The 21,892-nt window shown below is 44.5% G+C and overlaps 2 protein-coding genes across 4 annotated transcripts in view; one reads left to right on the top strand and one right to left on the bottom strand.

Annotated features, from left to right (window-relative positions):
• The window catches only part of LOC109893400 (inactive rhomboid protein 1), a 44,062-nt gene extending 38,213 nt beyond the window's left edge, over positions 1-5,849 (top strand). For 2 of the 3 annotated variants that reach the window (XM_031827410.1, XM_031827411.1), the window contains 9 exons: positions 1,095-1,169; positions 1,350-1,511; positions 1,638-1,738; positions 1,879-1,942; positions 2,044-2,138; positions 2,480-2,555; positions 3,248-3,348; positions 4,280-4,433; positions 4,683-5,849. In XM_031827410.1, coding sequence (XP_031683270.1) covers positions 1,095-1,169; positions 1,350-1,511; positions 1,638-1,738; positions 1,879-1,942; positions 2,044-2,138; positions 2,480-2,555; positions 3,248-3,348; positions 4,280-4,433; positions 4,683-5,102 — 1,248 coding nt within the window. In that variant the 3' untranslated portion in view covers positions 5,103-5,849. Of the gene's footprint in view, positions 1-1,094; positions 1,170-1,349; positions 1,512-1,637; positions 1,739-1,878; positions 1,943-2,043; positions 2,139-2,479; positions 2,556-3,247; positions 3,349-4,009; positions 4,236-4,279; positions 4,434-4,682 lie in introns of those variants that run through there. The other variant, XM_031827412.1, reaches the window with a different exon arrangement.
• A 159-nt stretch (positions 5,850-6,008) lies between these two features.
• On the bottom strand, positions 6,009-10,330 carry LOC109897608 (serotonin N-acetyltransferase-like). The gene is made up of 3 exons (XM_031827414.1): positions 8,454-10,330; positions 7,930-8,084; positions 6,009-7,751 (listed from the first exon to the last, which is right to left on the bottom strand). Exons 1-3 carry the CDS (start codon positions 8,617-8,619, stop codon positions 7,446-7,448), a joined length of 627 nt encoding a protein of 208 aa, XP_031683274.1. The 5' UTR covers positions 8,620-10,330; the 3' UTR covers positions 6,009-7,445.
• Between the last annotated feature and the right edge of the window lie 11,562 nt (positions 10,331-21,892).

Raw genomic sequence — 21,892 nt, 5'->3', positions numbered from 1 at the left:
GCAGTGAAATGCTTGTGTTACTAGCTCCTAACCGTGCAGTGAAATGCTTGTGTTACTAGCTCCTAACCGTGCAGTGAAATGCTTGTGTTACTAGCTCCTAACAGTGCAGTGAAATGCTTGTGTTACTAGCTCCTAACCGTGCAGTGAAATGCTTGTGTTACTAGCTCCTAACAGTGCAGTGAAATGCTTGTGTTACTAGCTCCTAACAGTGCAGTGAAATGCTTGTGTTACTAGCTCCTAACCGTGCAGTGAAATGCTTGTGTTACTAGCTCCTAACAGTGCAGTGAAATGCTTGTGTTACTAGCTCCTAACAGTGCAGTGAAATGCTTGTGTTACTAGCTCCTAACAGTGCAGTGAAATGCTTGTGTTACTAGCTCCTAACCGTGCAGTGAAATGCTTGTGTTACTAGCTCCTAACAGTGCAGTGAAATGCTTGTGTTACTAGCTCCTAACAGTGCAGTGAAATGCTTGTGTTACTAGCTCCTAACAGTGCAGTGAAATGCTTGTGTTACTAGCTCCTAACAGTGCAGTGAAATGCTTGTGTTACTAGCTCCTAACAGTGCAGTGAAATGCTTGTGTTACTAGCTCCTAACAGTGCAGTGAAATGCTTGTGTTACTAGCTCCTAACAGTGCAGTGAAATGCTTGTGTTACTAGCTCCTAACAGTGCAGTGAAATGCTTGTGTTACTAGCTCCTAACAGTGCAGTGAAATGCTTGTGTTACTAGCTCCTAACAGTGCAGTGAAATGCTTGTGTTACTAGCTCCTAACAGTGCAGTGAAATGCTTGTGTTACTAGCTCCTAACAGTGCAGTGAAATGCTTGTGTTACTAGCTCCTAACAGTGCAGTGAAATGCTTGTGTTACTAGCTCCTAACAGTGCAGTGAAATGCTTGTGTTACTAGCTCCTAACAGTGCAGTGAAATGCTTGTGTTACTAGCTCCTAACCGTGCAGTAAAATATTAATCAAATAATCCAAAACTATATTCAAGAGTCCTCTGAACAAATCATTACAGCTTTACAATGGCCTTACAGTCGTTATGACCTTCTATTCCATCCTTCCAGGATCAACTTGAAATATGAAATATTTCCCTCCCCAGGTTCTAAGAAACAAAGGTGTATATGAAAATGTCAAGTTTGTACAACAAGAGAACTTCTGGGTCGGGCCCAGTTCAGTAAGCACATTCACATTGCTCCCCTTTTGTTCATTCAAACATTCTGTTCCATGACCAGATATGTCCTATCCTTTCAGTTTGGAAGGTACTTATGTGAGCGCTTTAACTAGGCCTGATAAAGGGATGGTGTTCTATGTGTCTATTCCTGACGGTCTGCATGCCATCTATCTCCCTCGTTAGGAGGCTCTGATCCACCTGGGGGCCAAGTACTCTCCCTGCATGCGTCAGGACCAGCAGGTGCACGACCTGATCCGGGACAAGAGAGACATAGAGAGAGACTCTGCCTGCTGTGTGCGCAACGACCGCTCCGGCTGTCTACAGACCTCAGAGGAGGAGTGTTCGGTAAGTCGTGAATCCCTCTCCGTCTCTCTCACTCACTCTCTCCACCTCACTCTTTTGTACTCTACCTCCACGAGAGATCTATTCAGGGGTCAATATTTTTACCTTTCCATCTTTGTTTTGTCTCAGAGTACTCTGGCCGTGTGGGTGAAGTGGCCGGGGCCTCCCAGCACCCCTCAGCTGGAGGGCAGAGACAGGCAGTACGGCTCAGTGTGCCATCAGGACCCCCGGTGAGAGAACCACTCTGACATTCAGCAGTACGCCGTCACACCCCTCATGCTACTGTAGTTACACTGTGTGTTTATTGGGACCACTGACTGAACTGTGTATCCATACTAATATTTCATTCATATTTTTCACCCCACAACAGGATTTGTCTAGAGCCAGCTTCGGTGGCACCGCATGAATGGCCTGATGACATCACCAAGTGGCCAGTGAGTATTGTGGAACCCCATTGGTCATGATGAGAGGGTGAGAGGTCAGAGGACCTGTCAATCAGTCAGTGTCTCACTGTTTCCTCTGGCTGTGTTTTTAGGTTTGCACCAGGTACAACACAGGGAACCACACCAACCTGCCTCACATAGACTGCACCATCACAGGCCGGCCCTGCTGCATCGGCACAAAAGGGAGGTGAGGAGAGCCTACATACAAAACCAAACATGCAAACATTCACGCCAGACACAACACACACATTCAGAGTCTATTTACGATTGACACTGTGGTGTTGATTTGCCTGTGTCTGTGGTACATGTAGTTGGTAGATGGATGTTTAAACAAGGCTGCATCTCAATAATCTATATGGACTTCCTCTCCCCTCTTGCCTTCATTTTCACTGATCTGGTAAAGCAGCAATATGTAAGCAGTGTAGTGGTCACCATGTGTCATGTTCATGACCTATCAGTGCACATGAAGGGGAGGAGTCAAGGGAGTGTGTGGTCACGAGGTCATGCTGTGGTTCTCCCGTTCCTCAGGTGTGAGATCACGTCCAGGGAGTATTGTGACTTCATGAAGGGCTACTTCCACGAGGAGGCTACTCTCTGCTCCCAAGTAAGTAAGCATCTCTCTACTCAATGAATATCTGACTATTACGTTGCGTTAGGATATTGCCAAGTCATCTTCAGTGGCTAGCTAGTATGATGGATACGATCGCCCCAGTCCTACAAAGACATAACCCGGACCATAACCCCCAACCCCGTTCCAACTAGGATAATGAGACAGGCTGAGTCGGAGGCAGCTGTTGAGGAGCAGAGGAAGATCTAAGCTGTGAGAGTGGATAGTGTTTAATCACCATACAAGGGTGCCACACAATACCCTACTGAGTAGGCAAACTGTCCTCACTGTAATCCCCTCTGCTCTGAGCTACAGAATATCCAGGCCACAAGTAAATATATTCACGCATGAGGTTCTTCATTATCAATATGATGTATTCATTCCACAATATGTGTCAAATGAAAATGCATCCTCTACTACTAGGACTTGCAGTGACATCCTCATCTTAGAATAGCTTGACAGTAAAAAAAAAAGTTCTCGTAAATTCAGTGGGCATCAGTTATGCTATTGTGTGTGTGGTTTCGCGTGTGCCAACAGAGACAAAGAGAGAGATGGTGTCCTGTATGTGATGTAGTCTACCTCCTCCCCCAGGTTCACTGCATGGATGATGTGTGTGTGTGTGTGTGTGTGTACAGAGACAAAGAGAGAGATATTGTCCTGTAGGTGATGTATTCTACCTCCTCCCCCAGGTTCACTGCATGGATGATGTATGTGGCCTGCTGCCTTTCCTCAACCCAGAGATCCCAGACCAGTTCTACAGACTGTGGCTCTCTCTCTTCCTGCACGCTGGGTAAGTGGCTGCCTGCCTCTGCCATTTCATCACAAATCCTCTGTCCATCCTAGCAGCATTTAATACATTCGACCGGTACTGTGCTGTTAGACATCCCTGGAGCAGCTGTATTATAATGAGGCAAAAGGGTGGCCTACGATTCCTTCCATTGGGTGACCAATTATGTGTCCTCTCACTGGTTCATTGTTTCATGTACACGTTCTCCAATAGCTCCTTCTTCAAGCCACTCATTATTGTCTTTGACTTCTTCAGTCAGAATGTCAGTGGTTCCACAGCGCAGGTGTCATGAGCCTATTAGTAGCAGGAGCTGAGTGTGTACACTAACGTACCACTGAGGAAGAGGAGGGAGCAGAGTAGCAGTCCTCTTTCATCTCTCTGCTGCCTCTTATCTGTCTCTCCTCTCCTCCCCGGGGTAATTAAAGGAAGTGTCCCCTCTGCAGGCAGCAGCCCTCATTAGGCTTGAGGAGATAGACAGACAGCAGAGACATATTGATGCTGGATAAACTAGAGATCCCTGGTTGGCTGGCTGTGGAGGTGTCTTCTCACAGCAGCTGGATTAGCTGGATCCCTTCATCACATGCAGAGGACATACTCTTACATTCACACGCATACACGCTGTAGGATCCTTCATGGTGTAGCGTGTCTTTCAGTCCTCCTGTAGGATCCTTCACTGCATGGTGTAGCGTGTCTTTCAGTCCTCCTGTAGGATCCTTCACTGCATGGTGTAGCGTGTCTTTCTGTCCTCCTGTAGGATCCTTCACTGCATGGTGTAACGTGTCTTTCTGTCCCCCTGTAGGATCCTTCACTGCATGGGGTAACGTGTCTTTCTGTCCCCCTGTAGGATCCTTCACTGCATGGTGTAACGTGTCTTTCTGTCCCCCTGTACGATACTTCACTTCATGGTGTAACGTGTCTTTCTGTCCTCCTGTAGGATCCTTCACTGCATGGTGTCAGTGTGCTTCCAGATGACCATCCTGAGAGACCTGGAGAAGCTGGCAGGCTGGCTAAGGATCTCCATCATATACATCCTGTCTGGCATCACCGGAAACCTAGCCAGCGCCATCTTCCTGCCCTACAGAGCAGAGGTCTCAATAAACCCATAACACACACTAACACGCACACCTCAATATGTAGGGTTCAATTTGGACAGCTCAGAACACATGACTGGTAATAGTGTCAGATGAGACAGACAAGATGTATGGTTCAGACTGGGGGTGATTTTTCATTGTTTTGTGCAGCTCATAGAATGTGTCTAATAGAATGTGTCCCCTCTAGGTGCTGAGTATTTCTATGTTGACCTGAGTGGTCCCTCTCTCTCCCCCTCCCTCCGTCAGGTGGGTCCGGCAGGCTCCCAGTTTGGCATCCTGGCCTGCCTGTTTGTGGAGCTGTTCCAGAGCTGGCAGATCCTGGCACAGCCGTGGCGGGCCTTCATCAAGCTGCTGTGTGTGGTGCTCTTCCTCTTCGCCTTCGGCCTGCTGCCCTGGATCGACAACTTTGCCCACATCTTTGGCTTCATCTCTGGCTTCTTCCTGTCCTTCGCCTTCCTGCCCTACATCAGCTTCGGACGCATGGACATGTACCGCAAGCGGCTGCAGATCATCGTCTTCCTGGTGGTGTTCTTGGGGCTGTTCGCCGGCCTCGTGGTGCTTTTTTATGTCTACCCCATCAAGTGTGACTGGTGTGAACTGCTCACCTGCATCCCCTTCACAGACAAGTTCTGTGAGAAGTACGACCTCAACGCCCACCTCCACTGAGGAGACGGAAGGTAGCGCCGGAGGAGGGACGTCAGGTCAAGAGGCATCGATTGGCAGGTGTTATCAACCAATCCTTGTCTCTGTTCTGCCCTATAGTGTGGCTAAAGAGGAGGGGAGGGTCCTGTGTGGAGCTCCCTCTCCTCTGGCTCTGTGAACTGAACTTTGATGACAATATGCTTGTGTTTTTTACTCGGTCTGTCTGTATGAATAAGTAGGAATGCCACTGCACTCGTCATGAGACATTAATCACATTCTTTTCACCCCCCCACACACACCATTTTCTCTCCTCCACTGACCAATGAGAGAAGGATATGGTCTAACCCCTTATATAAGCCCCTCCCACATTTCTCTCTCTCTTCACGTATAAGGCAGGGTTTGGAGGAGTCATCACTGGTACAATAGACAGAAGGAAATATTTCTGTATTTTTTTCAATTTGTTATTTTTAAAATTTCATTTTCATGTTTTTAACACTCACAATCCAGGAGTAGGTTTTGTAATTATTCTGGCAACCTCTCAAAACAACCAGGGACAAACAAATCAGACATTAATACCTTTGGTGCCTTGCTGAAAAATGTACCAACTACTGCCATATTTTTGTTACAATACGTTGAGCACTCGAATGCTATCCTTTTATTTGTTTGTTGCTTCTTAAGAAGTAATGATTGATTGAAACAAGGTAGTGTTTTAGCTACCTATCTACTCATATGTAACTGAATAGAACAAGTAAAAAAAACGAGAAAAGAAATCCGTCAGTGAAGTCTGTCTGATTTTCTGTGGTGACTGATGCTGCCCTTTACTTTCAGACGTGAACATTAGTTACCGTTCGCTAACAATCAGCTTTGTTGAAGGCACCACTGTTTTCATGATGTATGTCAATGTTAAAGGGAGTATGAGGAGCTATAAAATCAGTGGCATCGTTTCCCTTTATTGCCTTAGTACATCATAGTGTTAATACGAAAAGGTAAGCAAAAGCCTAAGATTTCAACACACCAGAGGACTAATACAAAAAATAAAATGGTATTTACATCACACTCAGAGAACTCAATAATAGTCAATAATAGTAGTATCTCAGTAACAGTATCTCAATAACAATAGTAGTATTAGTAATAATAAAGACCTCAAACAAGAATAGTACTACAAAGTACGATTTGTGGCAAGGAATATTTCATTTAAATGCTCTCAAAATTAAGCATAATAAAAATGAAGAATGTTGGGACTGAAAAATTTGAACTTTGTTAATTCAATGACGTATACACAAAATATGCTGAAACTCGACATTGCATCTCAAACATATTCTGATTCTGTCTTCTATCGCTAACAGACATTTTTTTGCTTTCTGTTGCTGTTTTCTAAGAAAACCCATCCTTGTCCCCTTCATGTGGTGGTGCATGTCCCCTCTCTATGTCGCAGGGGGTCGGGATGCTGTCTGTGAGGCACTGAAAGATGGTGTCTCGGAGCCTGCTGGTGCTGCAGCTGAGATTGATGGGGCAGTGCCTTCTCTCATGGAGCACCTGTGGTTGCAACCTGATCTCAGAGCATTTCATATGATTCTGTATGTAAATCTGGGACAATCCATTTAGTATGATATGTTACGTTTGGTATGGTATGTGTTGATTGGTAGACGTCCGTCACCCATTTCATATATGATATGTTACAAATTACAATTTGTATTAAATGTTCAGAATTTGCAAAGCATACAATATATTGGGATTTTACAAAACGTATGATATGTTGCAAATTCTAGCTAGGTGCCTAACGTTAGCAAGCTCGCTAACATTAGCTAGGCTAAGGGTTAGGGTTAAGTTTATGAGTTAGGTTAAAGGGTTAAGGTTAGGGTTAGGGTTAGGTTTAGGGGAAGATTAGCTAAAACGGTAAAGGTTGAAGTTACGTGAAAGGTTAGCTAAACATGAAAGGTCAGCTAAAAGGGTTAAGGTCAGGCTTAGGGGAAGTTTTGGATAACATGCTAAGTAGTTGCAACGTAGCTAAAAAGTAGTAAGTAGTGAAAAGTTGTAAAGTTGTCCGTGATGAGATTTGATCTCGCAACCTTTGCTAGATGTTCGTGTTATACGCCCACTCATCCTGACCAACCACCCTCCTTAAGTAACCATCTGTCTTATGTAACCATACCAAATGTAACCTATCATACTAAATGGAGTGTCTCGATTTTACTTACAGAACATTATGAAATGCTCTGAGACCAGGTTGGTGCTTGGATCTGTCTGTCTGCTATAGTGTGGTCTGGACGGTCAACTGTGATGACCAGAGTCTATGTTTACATGGTGGCTGAGTTCCAGTGCTAGGGTTGATGTGATTATGAGTGGGGTGGTGACGGCCGGCAGTGACTAGCAGCCGCTGTTCCGCCGTGCGTAGGCCGCTCCGCCGATATGGTACTCCATCTCCTGGAAGGTGAGGTTGGGCACGGTGATGGCAGAAGGCCCCTTCTCCTTGAAGCCTGCCTTCTGGTAGAAGGGAACCAGGAACTCCTCACAGGCCAGCAGGGCCCTCCGGAGGCCTGGCACACATCGCAGGTACTGCAGGTAGCGCCACAGCAGGATGGAACCTTTACCCTGCTGGCGAGCGTGGCGGTGCACAGACAGCACATGGATGTGCACTGCCGAGGTTTCTGGGATATGCTGGGTCATGGCCTCCTGGGGTAGGGAAAGGCAAAGGTATGATGACCCGGTATGATCAGAGTAAAAAAAACAAAATGTATTTTATTGATGGTTACCTTTTAGATTATGAAAAACAAATATCTGTTTTTTGGGGGCAAAACAATTCCAAATATACAATGGAGGTAGCTACTGTAAATTGTGGTGTCTGTCTCACCTGCTCCAGTCTCTCTTTGCCCCAGCCTGAGCCGATGATGAACGCCACCAGCTGGCCCTCTTCAAACCAGCCCAGGGAGAGCTCTGGACACTGACTTAGGAAGTTCAGCACCTCGTCAAGAGTGAGTGGACACTCACCAGACACAGAGACGAATGCTGGTGGGAGGAAAGACAAGACACACGGTCAGTCAGTCAGTCAGTGAGCAGATGAAGCATCTTGGAAGATTAGCAAACAAACCAGGGATTACAGGCTGCTTGTTCTCTTATCACAGTTTATTGATGTTATTCACAATCCATTTTTTGGGACAAAAATCTGTGATAAACACACATTTGGTGGTTATGGCATTGTTTAGTTTCCTGAGCTATTTATATTGTGGAGACTGACAGCTATTGTCATTATGTGTTAGAGATTATAAGATAAATGTGCATTTTGTTGAACATAAAACCCCAAAGTATCTCTAATCCAACAAATCCTATACAATCAACATTTTCTGAGTAACCAGTAGAATCTGGAGACACTCTTACCTTCTCTCTCGATCTCGAACACGCTGATGGCGTCCTGTGGGGTCAGGTTCCTAAACTCGCTGGCGGGGAGCGTGTGGCGTCTCTGGGTTCGCGGAATGACCCCACCAACCGGGGTCCTGGTGTAGAAGGGCTTGAGGAACGGGGAGCGGCTGACCTGATGTGTCATGATGGTCAGTTACTGGGCTGGTGAATAATAACGATGAAACACTCTCTGTACTGTCTTTACAAGTATAGCAGCTCTCTTTCCAGTCTTCTGTTGTAGAGACTACTGTAGATATTTTCTTGGTTAGATGTTGGTTTCCTCTTGACCGTTTTTTTGTTTCAGAGTGGTTTGATGATGATAATAGTCTTTGAATGCAACACTAAATACACATCTGAGGTTATCTTGCTCTGTGCTTTCTATCTGCCAGTCTCTCTCTGTCAACTGACTAGTCTTTCTCCTCACCAGTAGAATAGTACCTGTCCTTTTGTCTCAACACCTCCACTGCAAGCTCCCTGATCTCCTTCTCTTGCTATCTCTCTCTTTCATTATCCCCCTCTTTCATGCACTCTCTCTCTTATTGGCCCATCCCCTGATCTGTCAAAGTGGTCCTTCCAAAGAGGGGATCACTGTCTGGGCACGTGAGGTGGAAAATTCAGCAAATCTGGTGACACGCATGTTTATGCAGCGCAGTGTCTGGGTTAAAGGAAACCATTGAACTCTGTGATATACATTATGTTAGGGATTGATTCATTCATTCTCTTCAGTCTTCATTTTGTTCAGGGTTTTCTCAAAACTCAATTGAAGGCCAATTTTTATTATATTCTCCCTTTCACTGTACTGTTATTAAATCAATACATAAAGAAATCCAGCAAGTTCACACTTCAATGCACCATACTGTATGTAAGGGCTCCTTATATCACCATTATATGATATACTAAAACATGATTAGTGAAACGTCTGCTTAAAGAGTTTTGAAGCATTCATTAAGCTTTAGAAGTTAAAGCTCAAAGTGTGAACAAGATCACCAATGTTTTTTTCTCTCACATCGATGATGTCATTTTGTCACGCTAACCTCGGCGCCCACGTCGTCCTTTCTGGACGGCTCTCATGTGCCGGCCTCGTGCTACAATATTCCCACGTTTGTATGTCGTGGATCTGGTCCAGGGTATGTGCATGTAGCAAACCTAGCCGATATACTGTAGCTCACATTGTGTTGACACGTGGGGCCCTTGGGGGTGTGTTTTGGAGACACCCCCAAGGGCCCCATGGAAAGAGATGTAGCGTGGCTTCTGGCTTACTGGCGTGATAGGCATGTGTGTGCAGTTCCAAGGACATGTGGGCTTTCACTGTAACAAACCCAGAGAGAAAGAGAGAGGGAGATTTGGGTGGATTGCTGTAAGGCTGATGTCATGGCTTAGAGGTTTAGCTCAGCTGCTAATTAATGAGAATGAAAGCAGCCTGTTTGCTGGGCTGCCTGGAGGAGAGTAAACCTGTTTATATCTACTGGGCCTGGAGGAACGGGGTAGGATGAGTAGGTTACAGAACGACTACTCTTGATGTCACCAGACAGATGAACAGATCTGTAGTCAAATAAAGTAGTATGATCATATATGATGATGTCATTTATGTAACACTATGCTAGTTATTTATGGTGATCATTTATGTAGCACTGTGCTAGTTATTTATGGTGATCATTTATGTAGCACTGTGCTAGTTATTTATGGTGATCATTTATGTAGCACTATGCTAGTTATTTATGGTGATCATTTATGTAGCACTGTGCTAGTTTATTTATGGTGATCATTTATGTAGCACTATGCTAGTTATTTATGGTGATCATTTATGTAGCACTATGCTAGTTATTTATGGTGATCATTTAAAAAAATTTTTTTTTATTTTTTTTACCTTTATTTAACCAGGTAGGCTAGTTGAGAACAAGTTCTCATTTGCAACTGCGACCTGGCCAAGATAAAGCATAGCAGTGTGAGCAGACAACAAAGAGTTACACATGGAGTAAACAATTAACAAGTCAATAACACAGTAGAAAACAAAGGGGGAGTCTATATACAATGTGTGCAGAAGGCATGAGGAGGTAGGCAAATAATTACAATTTTGCAGATTAACACTGGAGTGATGAATGATCAGATGGTCATGTACAGGTAGAGATATTGGTGTGCAAAAGAGCAGAAAAGTAAATACATAAAAACAGTATGGGGATGAGGTAGGTGAAAAAGGGTGGGCTATTTACCAATAGACTATGTACAGCTGCAGCGATCGGTTAGCTGCTCAGATAGCTGATGTTTGAAGTTGGTGAGGGAGATAAAAGGCAGCAGAGTACTGGAACGAAAGGCGGCCAAATGAGGTGTTGGCTTTAGGGATGATCAGTGAGATACACCTGCTGGAGCGCGTGCTACGGATGGGTGTTGCCATCGTGACCAGTGAGCTGAGATAAGGCGGAGCTTTACCTAGCATGGACTTGTAGATGACCTGGAGCCAGTGGGTCTGGCGACGAATATGTAGCGAGGGCCAGCCGACTAGAGCATACAAGTCGCAGTGGTGGGTGGTATAAGGTGCTTTAGTGACAAAACGGATGGCACTGTGATAAACTGCATCCAGTTTGCTGAGTAGAGTGTTGGAAGCCATTTTGTAGATGACATCGCCGAAGTCGAGGATCGGTAGGATAGTCAGTTTTACTAGGGTAAGCTTGGCGGTGTGAGTGAAGGAGGCTTTGTTGCGGAATAGAAAGCCGACTCTTGATTTGATTTTCGATTGGAGATGTTTGATATGAGTCTGGAAGGAGAGTTTGCAGTCTAGCCAGACACCTAGGTACTTATAGACGTCCACATATTCTAGGTCGGAACCATCCAGGGTGGTGATGCTAGTCGGGCATGCGGGTGCATGTATATAGAAAGTATATAGAATGGTGTCGTCTGCGTAGAGGTGGATCAGGGAATCGCCCGCAGCAAGAACTAGCGCTATGCTAGTTATTTATGGTGATCATTTATGTAGCACTGTGCTAGTTATTTATGGTGATAATTTATGTAGCGCTATGCTACTTATTTATGGTGATCATTTATGTAGCACTGTGCTAGTTATTTATGGTGATCATTTATGTAGCACTGTGCTAGTTATTTATGGTGATCATTTATGTAGCACTGTGCTAGTTATTTATGGTGATCATTTATATAGCACTATGCTAGTTATTTATGGTGATCATTTATGTAGCACTGTGCTAGTTATTTATGGTGATCATTTATGTAGCACTATGCTAGTTATTTATGGTGATCATTTATGTAGCACTATGCTAGTTATTTATGGTGATCATTTATGTAGCACTATGCTAGTTATTTATGGTGATCATTTATGTAGCACTATGCTAGTTATTTATGGTGATCATTTATGTAGCACTATGCTAGTTATTTATGGTGATCATTTATGTAGCACTATGCTAGTTATTTATGGTGATCATTTATGTAGCACTATGCTAGTTATTTATGGTGATCATTTATGTAGCACTATGCTAGTTATTTATGGTGATCATTTATGTAGTCTCCAAGGTGGCATAGCAGTTCAGACGTCTTTTGTCCTCGTCTTGTCGTGTCCTGTATATATATATATTTACAACTTTTTCACATACATTTTATTTTTATTTTCCATCAACTCATCTTCAAAACACTCTCCTGCAACCCGCCTCACCAATGTATATTTATAAAAAAGTATTATTTACCTCAGATCTGTAATCCTCCAAGAAGCTAGCCAGAAACTCCAAGAAGCTAGCCTGAAACTAGCCAGAAGCTAATCCAGAAGCTAGTTCAGAAGCTAGTTAGCTCCTTTACTGGCAAATCGTTTTGTGGTCATCAGCTATCCTTTAGCTCGAAAATCTATCGCCAGTTCTGTACGGCGCAGCGCGGCTCGGAACGGAACATACCGGACCAATTTTTCTCTCCATGTCCCTGGACATTCATACCCGGATCTCACAGCTAGCTAGCTGCTATCCGTGTGACCATCGGAGCTAGCAAGCTCCGTCAATCACTCCTGAGTTCCATCAATCACACCTGGGCTGCAGTCACCTATCCGGACCCGTTTTACTGCTTTCGCGGAGCCCCACCGGGCCTTCACAACTGGACTGCCGACGTTATCTACCCGAAGGAGTTATTCGGCCGGCTCCTCCGTCGCGACGTTACCTGAACGCCCATCTGCGGCCTGCTAACCGTTAGCTGTCTTACCGGCTGCTATCTGAATAGACAATCGGACAATTTTTTTATTATTATTTTTTTTTTTAATTATTTTTTAAATTATTATTATTATATTTTCTTCTTGGGCCTCTATAACTATATCTATTGTTTTTATTTTTGTTGTTGTTGTGTGATTTGGATTAATCCCCTCTACCACACGGAACCCCACTAATCTACTGACGGAACGTAAGGGGTGGCTAACAGACCTCCATCCTATGCTAGCTTGCTACCGATGCCCTGGCTAGCTGTCTAAATCACCAACCAACCTCTCCACTCACCGGACCCTTTTGATCACTCGACTAAGCATGCCTATCCTTAATGTCAATATGTCTTGTCCATTTCTGTTCTGGTTAGTGTTTATTGGCTTATTTCACTGTAGAGCCTCTAGTCCTGCTCACTATACCTTATCCAACCTATTAGTTCCACCACCCACACATGCAATGACATCTCCTGGTTTCAACGATGTTTCTAGAGACAATATCTCTCTCTTCATCACTCAATACCTAGGTTTACCTCCACTGTATTCACATCCTGCCATACATTTGTCTGTACATTATACCTTGATGCTATTTTATCGCCCCCAGAAACCTCCTTTTACTCTATGTTCCAGACGTTCTAGACGACCAATTCTCATAGCTTTTAGCCGTACCCTTATTCTACTCCTCCTATGTTCCTCTGGCGATGTAGAGGTGAATCCAGGCCCTGCAGTGCCTAGCTCCACTCCTATTCCCCAGGCGCTCTCTTTTGACGACTTCTGTAACCGTAATAGCCTTGGTTTCATGCATGTTAACATTAGAAGCCTCCTCCCTAAGTTTGTTCTATTCACTGCTTTAGCACACTCTGCCAACCCGGATGTTCTAGCTGTGTCTGAATCCTGGCTTAGGAAGACCACCAAAAATTCTGAAGTTTTAATTCCAAACTACAACATTTTCAGACAAGATAGAACTGCCAAAGGGGGCGGTGTTGCAATCTACTGCAAAGATAGCCTGCAGAGTTCTGTCCTACTATCCAGGTCTGTACCCAAACAATTTGAACTTCTACTTTTAAAAATCCACCTCTCTAAAAACAAGTCTCTCACCGTTGCCGCCTGCTATAGACCACCCTCTGCCCCCAGCTGTGCTCTGGACACCATATGTGAACTGATTGCCCCCCATCTATCTTCAGAGTTCGTGCTGCTAGGCGACCTAAACTGGAACATGCTTAACACCCCAGCCATCCTACAATCTAAACTTGATGCCCTCAATCTCACACAAATAATCAATGAACCTACCAGGTACCTCCCCAAAACCTTAAACACGGGCACCCTCATAGATATCATCCTAACCAACTTCCCCTCTAAATACACCTCTGCTGTCTTCAACCAAGATCTCAGCGATCACTGCCTCATTGCCTGCATCCGTAATGGGTCAGCGGTCAAACGACCTCCACTCATCACTGTAAAACGCTCCCTGAAACACTTCTGCGAGCAGGCCTTTCTAATCGACCTGGCCGGGGTATCCTGGAAGGATATTGATCTCATCCCGTCAGTAGAGGATGCCTGGATATTTTTTAAAAATGCCTTCCTAACCATCTTAAATAAACATGCCCCATTCAAGAAATTTAGAACCAGGAACAGATATAGCCCTTGGTTCTCCCCAGACCTGACTGCCCTTAACCAACACAAAAACATCCTATGGCGTTCTGCATTAGCATCGAACAGCCCCCGTGATATGCAGCTGTTCAGGGAAGCTAGAAATCATTATACACAGGCAGTTAGAAAAGCCAAGGCTAGCTTTTTCAAGCAGAAATTTGCTTCCTGCAACACTAACTCAAAAAAGTTCTGGGACACTGTAAAGTCCATGGAGAATAAGAACACCTCCTCCCAGCTGCCCACTGCACTGAAGATAGGAAACACTGTCACCACTGATAAATCCACCATAATTGAGAATTTCAATAAGCATTTTTCTACGGCTGGCCATGCTTTCCACCTGGCTACTCCTACCCCGGACAACAGCACTGCACCCCCAACAGCAACTCGCCCAAGCCTTCCCCATTTCTCCTTCTCCCAAATCCATTCAGCTGATGTTCTGAAAGAGCTGCAAAATCTGGACCCCTACAAATCAGCCGGGCTAGACAATCTGGACCCTTTCTTTCTAAAATTATCTGCCGAAATTGTTGCCACCCCTATTACTAGCCTGTTCAACCTCTCTTTCGTGTCGTCTGAGATTCCCAAAGATTGGAAAGCAGCTGCGGTCATCCCCCTCTTCAAAGGGGGGGACACTCTTGACCCAAACTGCTACAGACCTATATCTATCCTACCGTGCCTTTCTAAGGTCTTCGAAAGCCAAGTCAACAAACAGATTACCGACCATTTCGAATCTCACCATACCTTCTCTGCTATGCAATCTGGTTTCAGAGCTGGTCATGGGTGCACCTCAGCCACGCTCAAGGTCCTAAACGATATCTTAACCGCCATCGATAAGAAACATTACTGTGCAGCCGTATTCATTGATCTGGCCAAGGCTTTCGACTCTGTCAATCACCATATCCTCATCGGCAGACTCGACAGCCTTGGTTTCTCAAATGATTGCCTCGCCTGGTTCACCAACTACTTCTCTGATAGAGTTCAGTGTGTCAAGTCGGAGGGTCTGCTGTCCGGACCTCTGGCAGTCTCTATGGGGGTGCCACAGGGTTCAATTCTTGGACCGACTCTCTTCTCTGTATACATCAATGAGGTCGCTCTTGCTGCTGGTGAGTCCCTGATCCACCTCTACGCAGACGACACCATTCTGTATACTTCCGGCCCTTCTTTGGACACTGTGTTAACAACCCTCCAGGCAAGCTTCAATGCCATACAACTCTCCTTCCGTGGCCTCCAATTGCTCTTAAATACAAGTAAAACTAAATGCATGCTCTTCAACCGATCGCTACCTGCACCTACCCGCCTGTCCAACATCACTACTCTGGACGGCTCTGACTTAGAATACGTGGACAACTACAAATACTTAGGTGTCTGGTTAGACTGTAAACTCTCCTTCCAGACCCATATCAAACATCTCCAATCCAAAGTTAAATCTAGAATTGGCTTCCTATTTCGCAACAAAGCATCCTTCACTCATGCTGCCAAACATACCCTTGTAAAACTGACCATCCTACCAATCCTCGACTTTGGCGATGTCATTTACAAAATAGCCTCCAATACCCTACTCAACAAATTGGATGCAGTCTATCACAGTGCAATCCGTTTTATCACCAAAGCCCCATATACTACCCACCATTGCGACCTGTACGCTCTCGTTGGCTGGCCCTCGCTTCATACTCGTCGCCAAACCCACTGGCTCCATGTCATCTACAAGACCCTGCTAGGTAAAGTCCCCCCTTATCTCAGCTCGCTGGTCACCATAGCATCTCCCACCTGTAGCACACGCTCCAGCAGGTATATCTCTCTAGTCACCCCCAAGACCAATTCTTTCTTTGGCCGCCTCTCCTTCCAGTTCTCTGCTGCCAATGACTGGAACGAACTACAAAAATCTCTGAAACTGGAAACACTTATCTCCCTCACTAGCTTTAAGCACCAACTGTCAGAGCAGCTCACAGATTACTGCACCTGTACATAGCCCACCTAAAATTTAGCCCAAACAACTACCTCTTTCCCAACTGTATTTAATTTTTATTTATTTATTTATTTTGCTCCTTTGCACCCCATTATTTTTTTATTTCTACTTTGCACATTCTTCCATTGCAAAACTACCATTCCAGTATTTTACTTGCTATATTGTATTTACTTTGCCATCATGGCCTTTTTTTGCCTTTACCTCCCTTCTCACCTCATTTGCTCACATTGTATATAGACTTGTTTATACTGCATTATTGACTGTATGTTTGTTTTTACTCCATGTGTAACTCTGTGTCGTTTTATCTGTCGAACTGCTTTGCTTTATCTTGGCCAGGTCGCAATTGTAAATGAGAACTTGTTCTCAACTTGCCTACCTGGTTAAATAAAGGTAAAATAAAAATAAATAAAAATGTAGCACTATGCTAGTTATTTATGGTGATCATTTATGTAGCACTATGCTAGTTATTTATGGTGATCATTTATGTAGCACTATGCTAGTTATTTATGGTGATAATTGATGTGATTTTTATTTTGTGCTGTATGCAGCTAATCCACATGTAGAATATAATATTTTCTTTTTACATTTCTACCAGGGCCATCTGTAAGGTGCAACTTTGTCTGTTAGTCTCTAAATATTGAGATTGCCAGATAAATAGTTAGATGGCAGCATTTCTTTACATAGTGACTGAAATGGACATTAATCCCCAAAACAATCTTCCTTGAGTAGTTTACAGAAAGCCAATAAGATTATGATGAGAGAGCTAAATAATGTCACGCCGTCCATTCCTTATCAGTTATTAGTATAGTCTTTCATTACTTGTCATACTGTTTACATTAAGATGATGTTGTAGACAACTAAGAGAACTTTGCCCACGTCAACATGACTTTTGGGATACCCCCCATAGTCTTATCCACACAGGCTTAGCAAAGCCATAACAGCTTTAAAACCACTGAATGTGGAGTAACTCGGCTCTGTAGACCACTATTCTACCAAAAAGCATTGTCTGTAGGATAACTTTAGAAACGGATGGTGAAATCTCTATTTCCAGCCAACAGCTGCGTCTTTCCAAGACAATCACAATGAGAAAATCCCCACTTGTTGGGCTCACTGGATATTAGGCCTAAAGCGTATGCACAGATTGTGTTTTTTTATGATGCCGTGATTTTTTGGGGTTCCACCTAAAGCTCTTGTCTTCCTAGTCTCACTAGTTTGCTTGAAAAGGAAAGAGGAGAGGAGAGGAGAGTAGGGTCTCACTTCACTGCTGTTGTCAGGAAGGTAATTATCTCAAGGAGCACTCAAACCTCTGAGCTGCAGCTTCTAGCCACTTTAAATGAGAGTTGAGGAGGAAATTATGCTGTGGTGACGTGCAATGGGGGTTTGGGAGGACATATCAGGTTCTCACCTCCTATATGTTTTCCATGTCATCAAATCAAATCAAATCAAATTTATTTATATAGCCCTTCGTACATCAGCTGATATCTCAAAGTGCTGTACAGAAACCCAGCCTAAAACCCCAAACAGCAAGCAATGCAGGTGTAGAAGCACGGTGGCTAGGAAAAACTCCCTAGAAAGGCCAAAACCTAGGAAGAAACCTAGAGAGGAACCAGGCTATGTGGGGTGGCCAGTCCTCTTCTGGCTGTGCCGGGTGGAGATTATAACAGAACATGGCCAAGATGTTCAAATGTTCATAAATGACCAGCATGGTCGAATAATAATAAGGCAGAACAGTTGAAACTGGAGCAGCAGCACAGTCAGGTGGAAGTTGAAACTGGAGCAGCAGCATTTTTTATTTTATTTTTTTATTTCACCTTTATTTAACCAGGTAGGCTAGTTGAGAACAAGTTCTCATTTGCAACTGCGACCTGGCCAAGATAAAGCATAGCAGTGTGAGCAGACAACAAAGAGTTACACATGGAGTAAACAATTAACAAGTCAATAACACAGTAGAAACCAAAGGGGGAGTCTATATACAATGTGTGCAAAAGGCATGAGGAGGTAGGCAAATAATTAAAATTTTGCAGATTAACACTGGAGTGATGAATGATCAGATGGTCATGTACAGGTAGAGATATTGGTGTGCAAAAGAGCAGAAAAGTAAATAAATAAAAACAGTATGGGGATGAGGTAGGTGAGAAAGGGTGGGCTATTTACCAATAGACTATGTACAGCTGCAGCGATCGGTTAGCCGCTCAGATAGCTGATGTTTGAAGTTGGTGAGGGAGATAAAAGTCTCCAACTTCAGCGATTTTTGCAATTCGTTCCAGTCACAGGCAGCAGAGTACTGGAACGAAAGGCGGCCAAATGAGGTGTTGGCTTTAGGGATGATCAGTGAGATACACCTGCTGGAGCGCGTGCTACGGATGGGTGTTGCCATCGTGTCCAGTGAGCTGAGATAAGGCGGAGCTTTACCTAGCATGGACTTGTAGATGACCTGGAGCCAGTGGGTCTGGCGACGAATATGTAGCGAGGGCCAGCCGACTAGAGCATACAAGTCGCAGTGGTGGGTGGTATAAGGTGCTTTAGTGACGAAACGGATGGCACTGTGATAGACTGCATCCAGTTTGCTGAGTAGAGTGTTGGAAGCCATTTTGTAGATGACATCGCCGAAGTCGAGGATCGGTAGGATAGTCAGTTTTACTAGGGTAAGCTTGGCGGCGTGAGTGAAGGAGGCTTTGTTGCGGAATAGAAAGCCGACTCTTGATTTGATTTTCGATTGGAGATGTTTGATATGAGTCTGGAAGGAGAGTTTGCAGTCTAGCCAGACACCTAGGTACTTATAGACGTCCACATATTCTAGGTCGGAACCATCCAGGGTGGTGATGCTAGTCGGGCATGCGGGTGCAGGCAGCGACCGGTTGAAAAGCATGCATTTGGTTTTACTAGCGTTTAAGAGCAGTTGGAGGCCACGGAAGGAGTGTTGTATGGCATTGAAGCTTGTTTGGAGGTTAGATAGCACAGTGTCCAAAGACGGGCCGAAGGTATATAGAATGGTGTCGTCTGCGTAGAGGTGGATCAGGGAATCGCCCGCAGCAAGAGCAACATCATTGATATACACAGAGAAAAGAGTCGGCCCGAGAATTGAACCCTGGCCAGGTGGACTGGGGACAGTGGACTGGGGACAGCAAGGAGTCATCATGTCAGGTAGTCCTGGGGCATGGTCCTAGGGCTCAGGTCCTCCGAGAGAGAGAAAGAAAGAAGGAGAGAATTAGAGAATGCACACTTAGATTCACACAGGACACCGAATAGGACAGGAGTACTCCAGATATAACAAACTGACCCCAGCCCCCCGACACAAACTACTGCAGCATAAATACTGGAGGCTGAGACAGGGGGGGTCAGGAGACACTGTGGCCCCATCCGAGGACACCCCCGGACAGGGCCAAACAGGAAGGATATAACCCCACCCACTTTGCCAAAGCACAGCCCCCACACCACTAGAGGGATATCTTCAACCACCAACTTACCATCCTGAGACAAGGCTGAGTATAGCCCACAAAGATCTCCGCCACGGCACAACCCAAGGGGGGGGGGAGCCAACCCAGACAGGATGACCACAACAGTGAATCAACCCACTCAGGTGACGCACCCCCTCCAGGGACGGCATGAGAGAGCCCCAGCAAGCCAGTGACTCAGCCCCTGTAATAGGGTTAGAGGCAGAGAATCCCAGTGGAAAGAGGGGAACCGGTCAGGCAGAGACAGCAAGGGCGGTTCGTTGCTCCAGAGCCTTTCCGTTCACCTTCCCACTCCTGGGCCAGACTACACTCAATCATATGACCCACTGAAGAGATGAGTCTTCAGTAAAGACTTAAAGGTTGAGACCGAGTTTGCGTCTCTGACATGGGTAGGCAGACCATTCCATAATAATGGAGCTCTATAGGAGAAAGCCCTGCCTCCAGCTGTTTGCTTAGAAATTCTAGGGACAATTAGGAGGCCTGCGTCTTGTGACCGTAGCGTACGTGTAGGTATGTACGGCAGGACCAAATCAGAGAGATAGGTAGGAGCAAGCCCATGTAATGCTTTGTAGGTTAGCAGTAAAACCTTGAAATCAGCCCTTGCTTTGACAGGAAGCCAGTGTAGAGAGGCTAGCACTGGAGTAATATGATCAAATTTTTTGGTTCTAGTCAGGATTCTAGCAGCCGTATTTAGCACTAACTGAAGTGTGACATCATGTCCTTGTTTGTTAGTGTTCAATGTTTTGGATTACACTCAGATACATAAGACTCCATTTGACAAAGTTGTTGACGAATATCATTATATTCTTAAAACCTTTGATAACTTAAAGTCATGGATCACTGGATCAGGATGTGACAACACTTTCAAGAAATAATGACAAAATAATAAGAGCACTATAATGTAGAGTTACAGAATGGTGTGTGTGTGTGTGTGTGTGTGTGTGTGTGTGTGTGTGTGTGTGTGTGTGTGTGTGTGTGTGTGTGTGTGTGTGTGTGTGTGTGTGTGTGTGTGTGTGTGTGTGTGTGTGTGTGTGTGTGTGTGTGTGTGTGTGGTGTACACTACCGTTCAAAAGTTTGGGTCACTTAGAAACGTTTTTGAAAAAAAGCAATTTTTTTGTCTATTAAAATAACATCAAATCGATCAGAAATACAGTGTAGACATTGTTAATGTTGTAAATGACTATTGTAGCTGGAAGCGGCTGATTTTTAATGGAATATCTACATAGGCATACAGAGGCCCATTATCAGCAACCATCACTCCTGTGTTCCAATGGCATGTTGTGTTAGCTAATCCAAGTTGATCATTTCAGAAAGCTAATTGATCATTAGAAAACCATTTTGCAATTATGTTAGCACAGCTGAAAACTATTGTGCTGATTTAAAGAAGCAATACAACTGGCCTTCTTTAGACTAGTTGAGTATCTGGAGCATCAGCATTTGTGAGTTCAATTACAGGCTCAAAATAGTGTATGTGTGCACATGTGTGCCTGCATGTGCATCAGTGTGTACAAATGGAATTGGTTCTTGAGCTGTACTGTCAGTGTCAGCTTAATGAGGTTAGTGGGTGAGGTTGGCACAGTGTGCCAGACTGTTTTAATCTGTACCGACCTGCTGCCTGCTCAGGCACATCCAGAGGATCACCCATCCTCTGACAGCGTAGTCTCATAACTCTTCTTCCCTTCTGTGCTGGGAGATTACGCTAGCTGGTTATGAGACTAGTAGCTCTACTTGGCCTAACAAATGACACAGAGACTGGGCTACAGGTCAACAGCAATGGGAAAAGGGAGGATGGGTGGCTGAAATCCATGGGTAAATATGGTCTAAGTCTTCCTAAATGAAGTTTGGGTTAGGGTTGAGCCAGGGTGTGGACATGAAGCTAGGGTTAAGGAATCCTACATACTGTAGGTTTGGTTTGCTCCTAGCAGAACTTGGCATACTATCATACTCCATAAAGACCTTTGCTTGTAAAAAAGGGAAAAAAGCATTTTGTCCATCCTGAGTCACCATAGCAACAACATAGCCAGAAATACTTCCTCAAAATAGTCAGAATTAATCTAAAATAACTCAAGAAATCGGTCATTAATTTTGACGGTTTTTGTGAGGTGATCTTTGTCAGGCAATTTTACATTTAACTAAGATGTTTGGTGCAGTATTTCTCAAGTGAAAAAATTCA

The sequence above is a fragment of the Oncorhynchus kisutch genome, linkage group LG6 (genome assembly GCF_002021735.2).
Source record: "Oncorhynchus kisutch isolate 150728-3 linkage group LG6, Okis_V2, whole genome shotgun sequence".
Lineage (NCBI taxonomy): Eukaryota > Metazoa > Chordata > Actinopteri > Salmoniformes > Salmonidae > Oncorhynchus > Oncorhynchus kisutch.
This window is presented reverse-complemented; position numbering and strand designations above follow the sequence as displayed.

What these genes read in the sequence shown, in the direction of transcription:
- LOC109897608 (XM_031827414.1), bottom strand. Translation starts at nt 8,619, where the DNA reads ATGACACATCAGGTCAGCCGCTCCCCGTTCCTCAAGCCCTTCTACACC. An exon ending in GTTCGAGATCGAGAGAGAAG is followed by an intron (nt 8,085 to 8,453) that starts GTAAGAGTGTCT and finishes TCCTCCCACCAG; the next exon opens with CATTCGTCTCTGTGTCTGGT. An exon ending in GCAAAGAGAGACTGGAGCAG is followed by an intron (nt 7,752 to 7,929) that starts GTGAGACAGACA and finishes TCCCTACCCCAG; the next exon opens with GAGGCCATGACCCAGCATAT.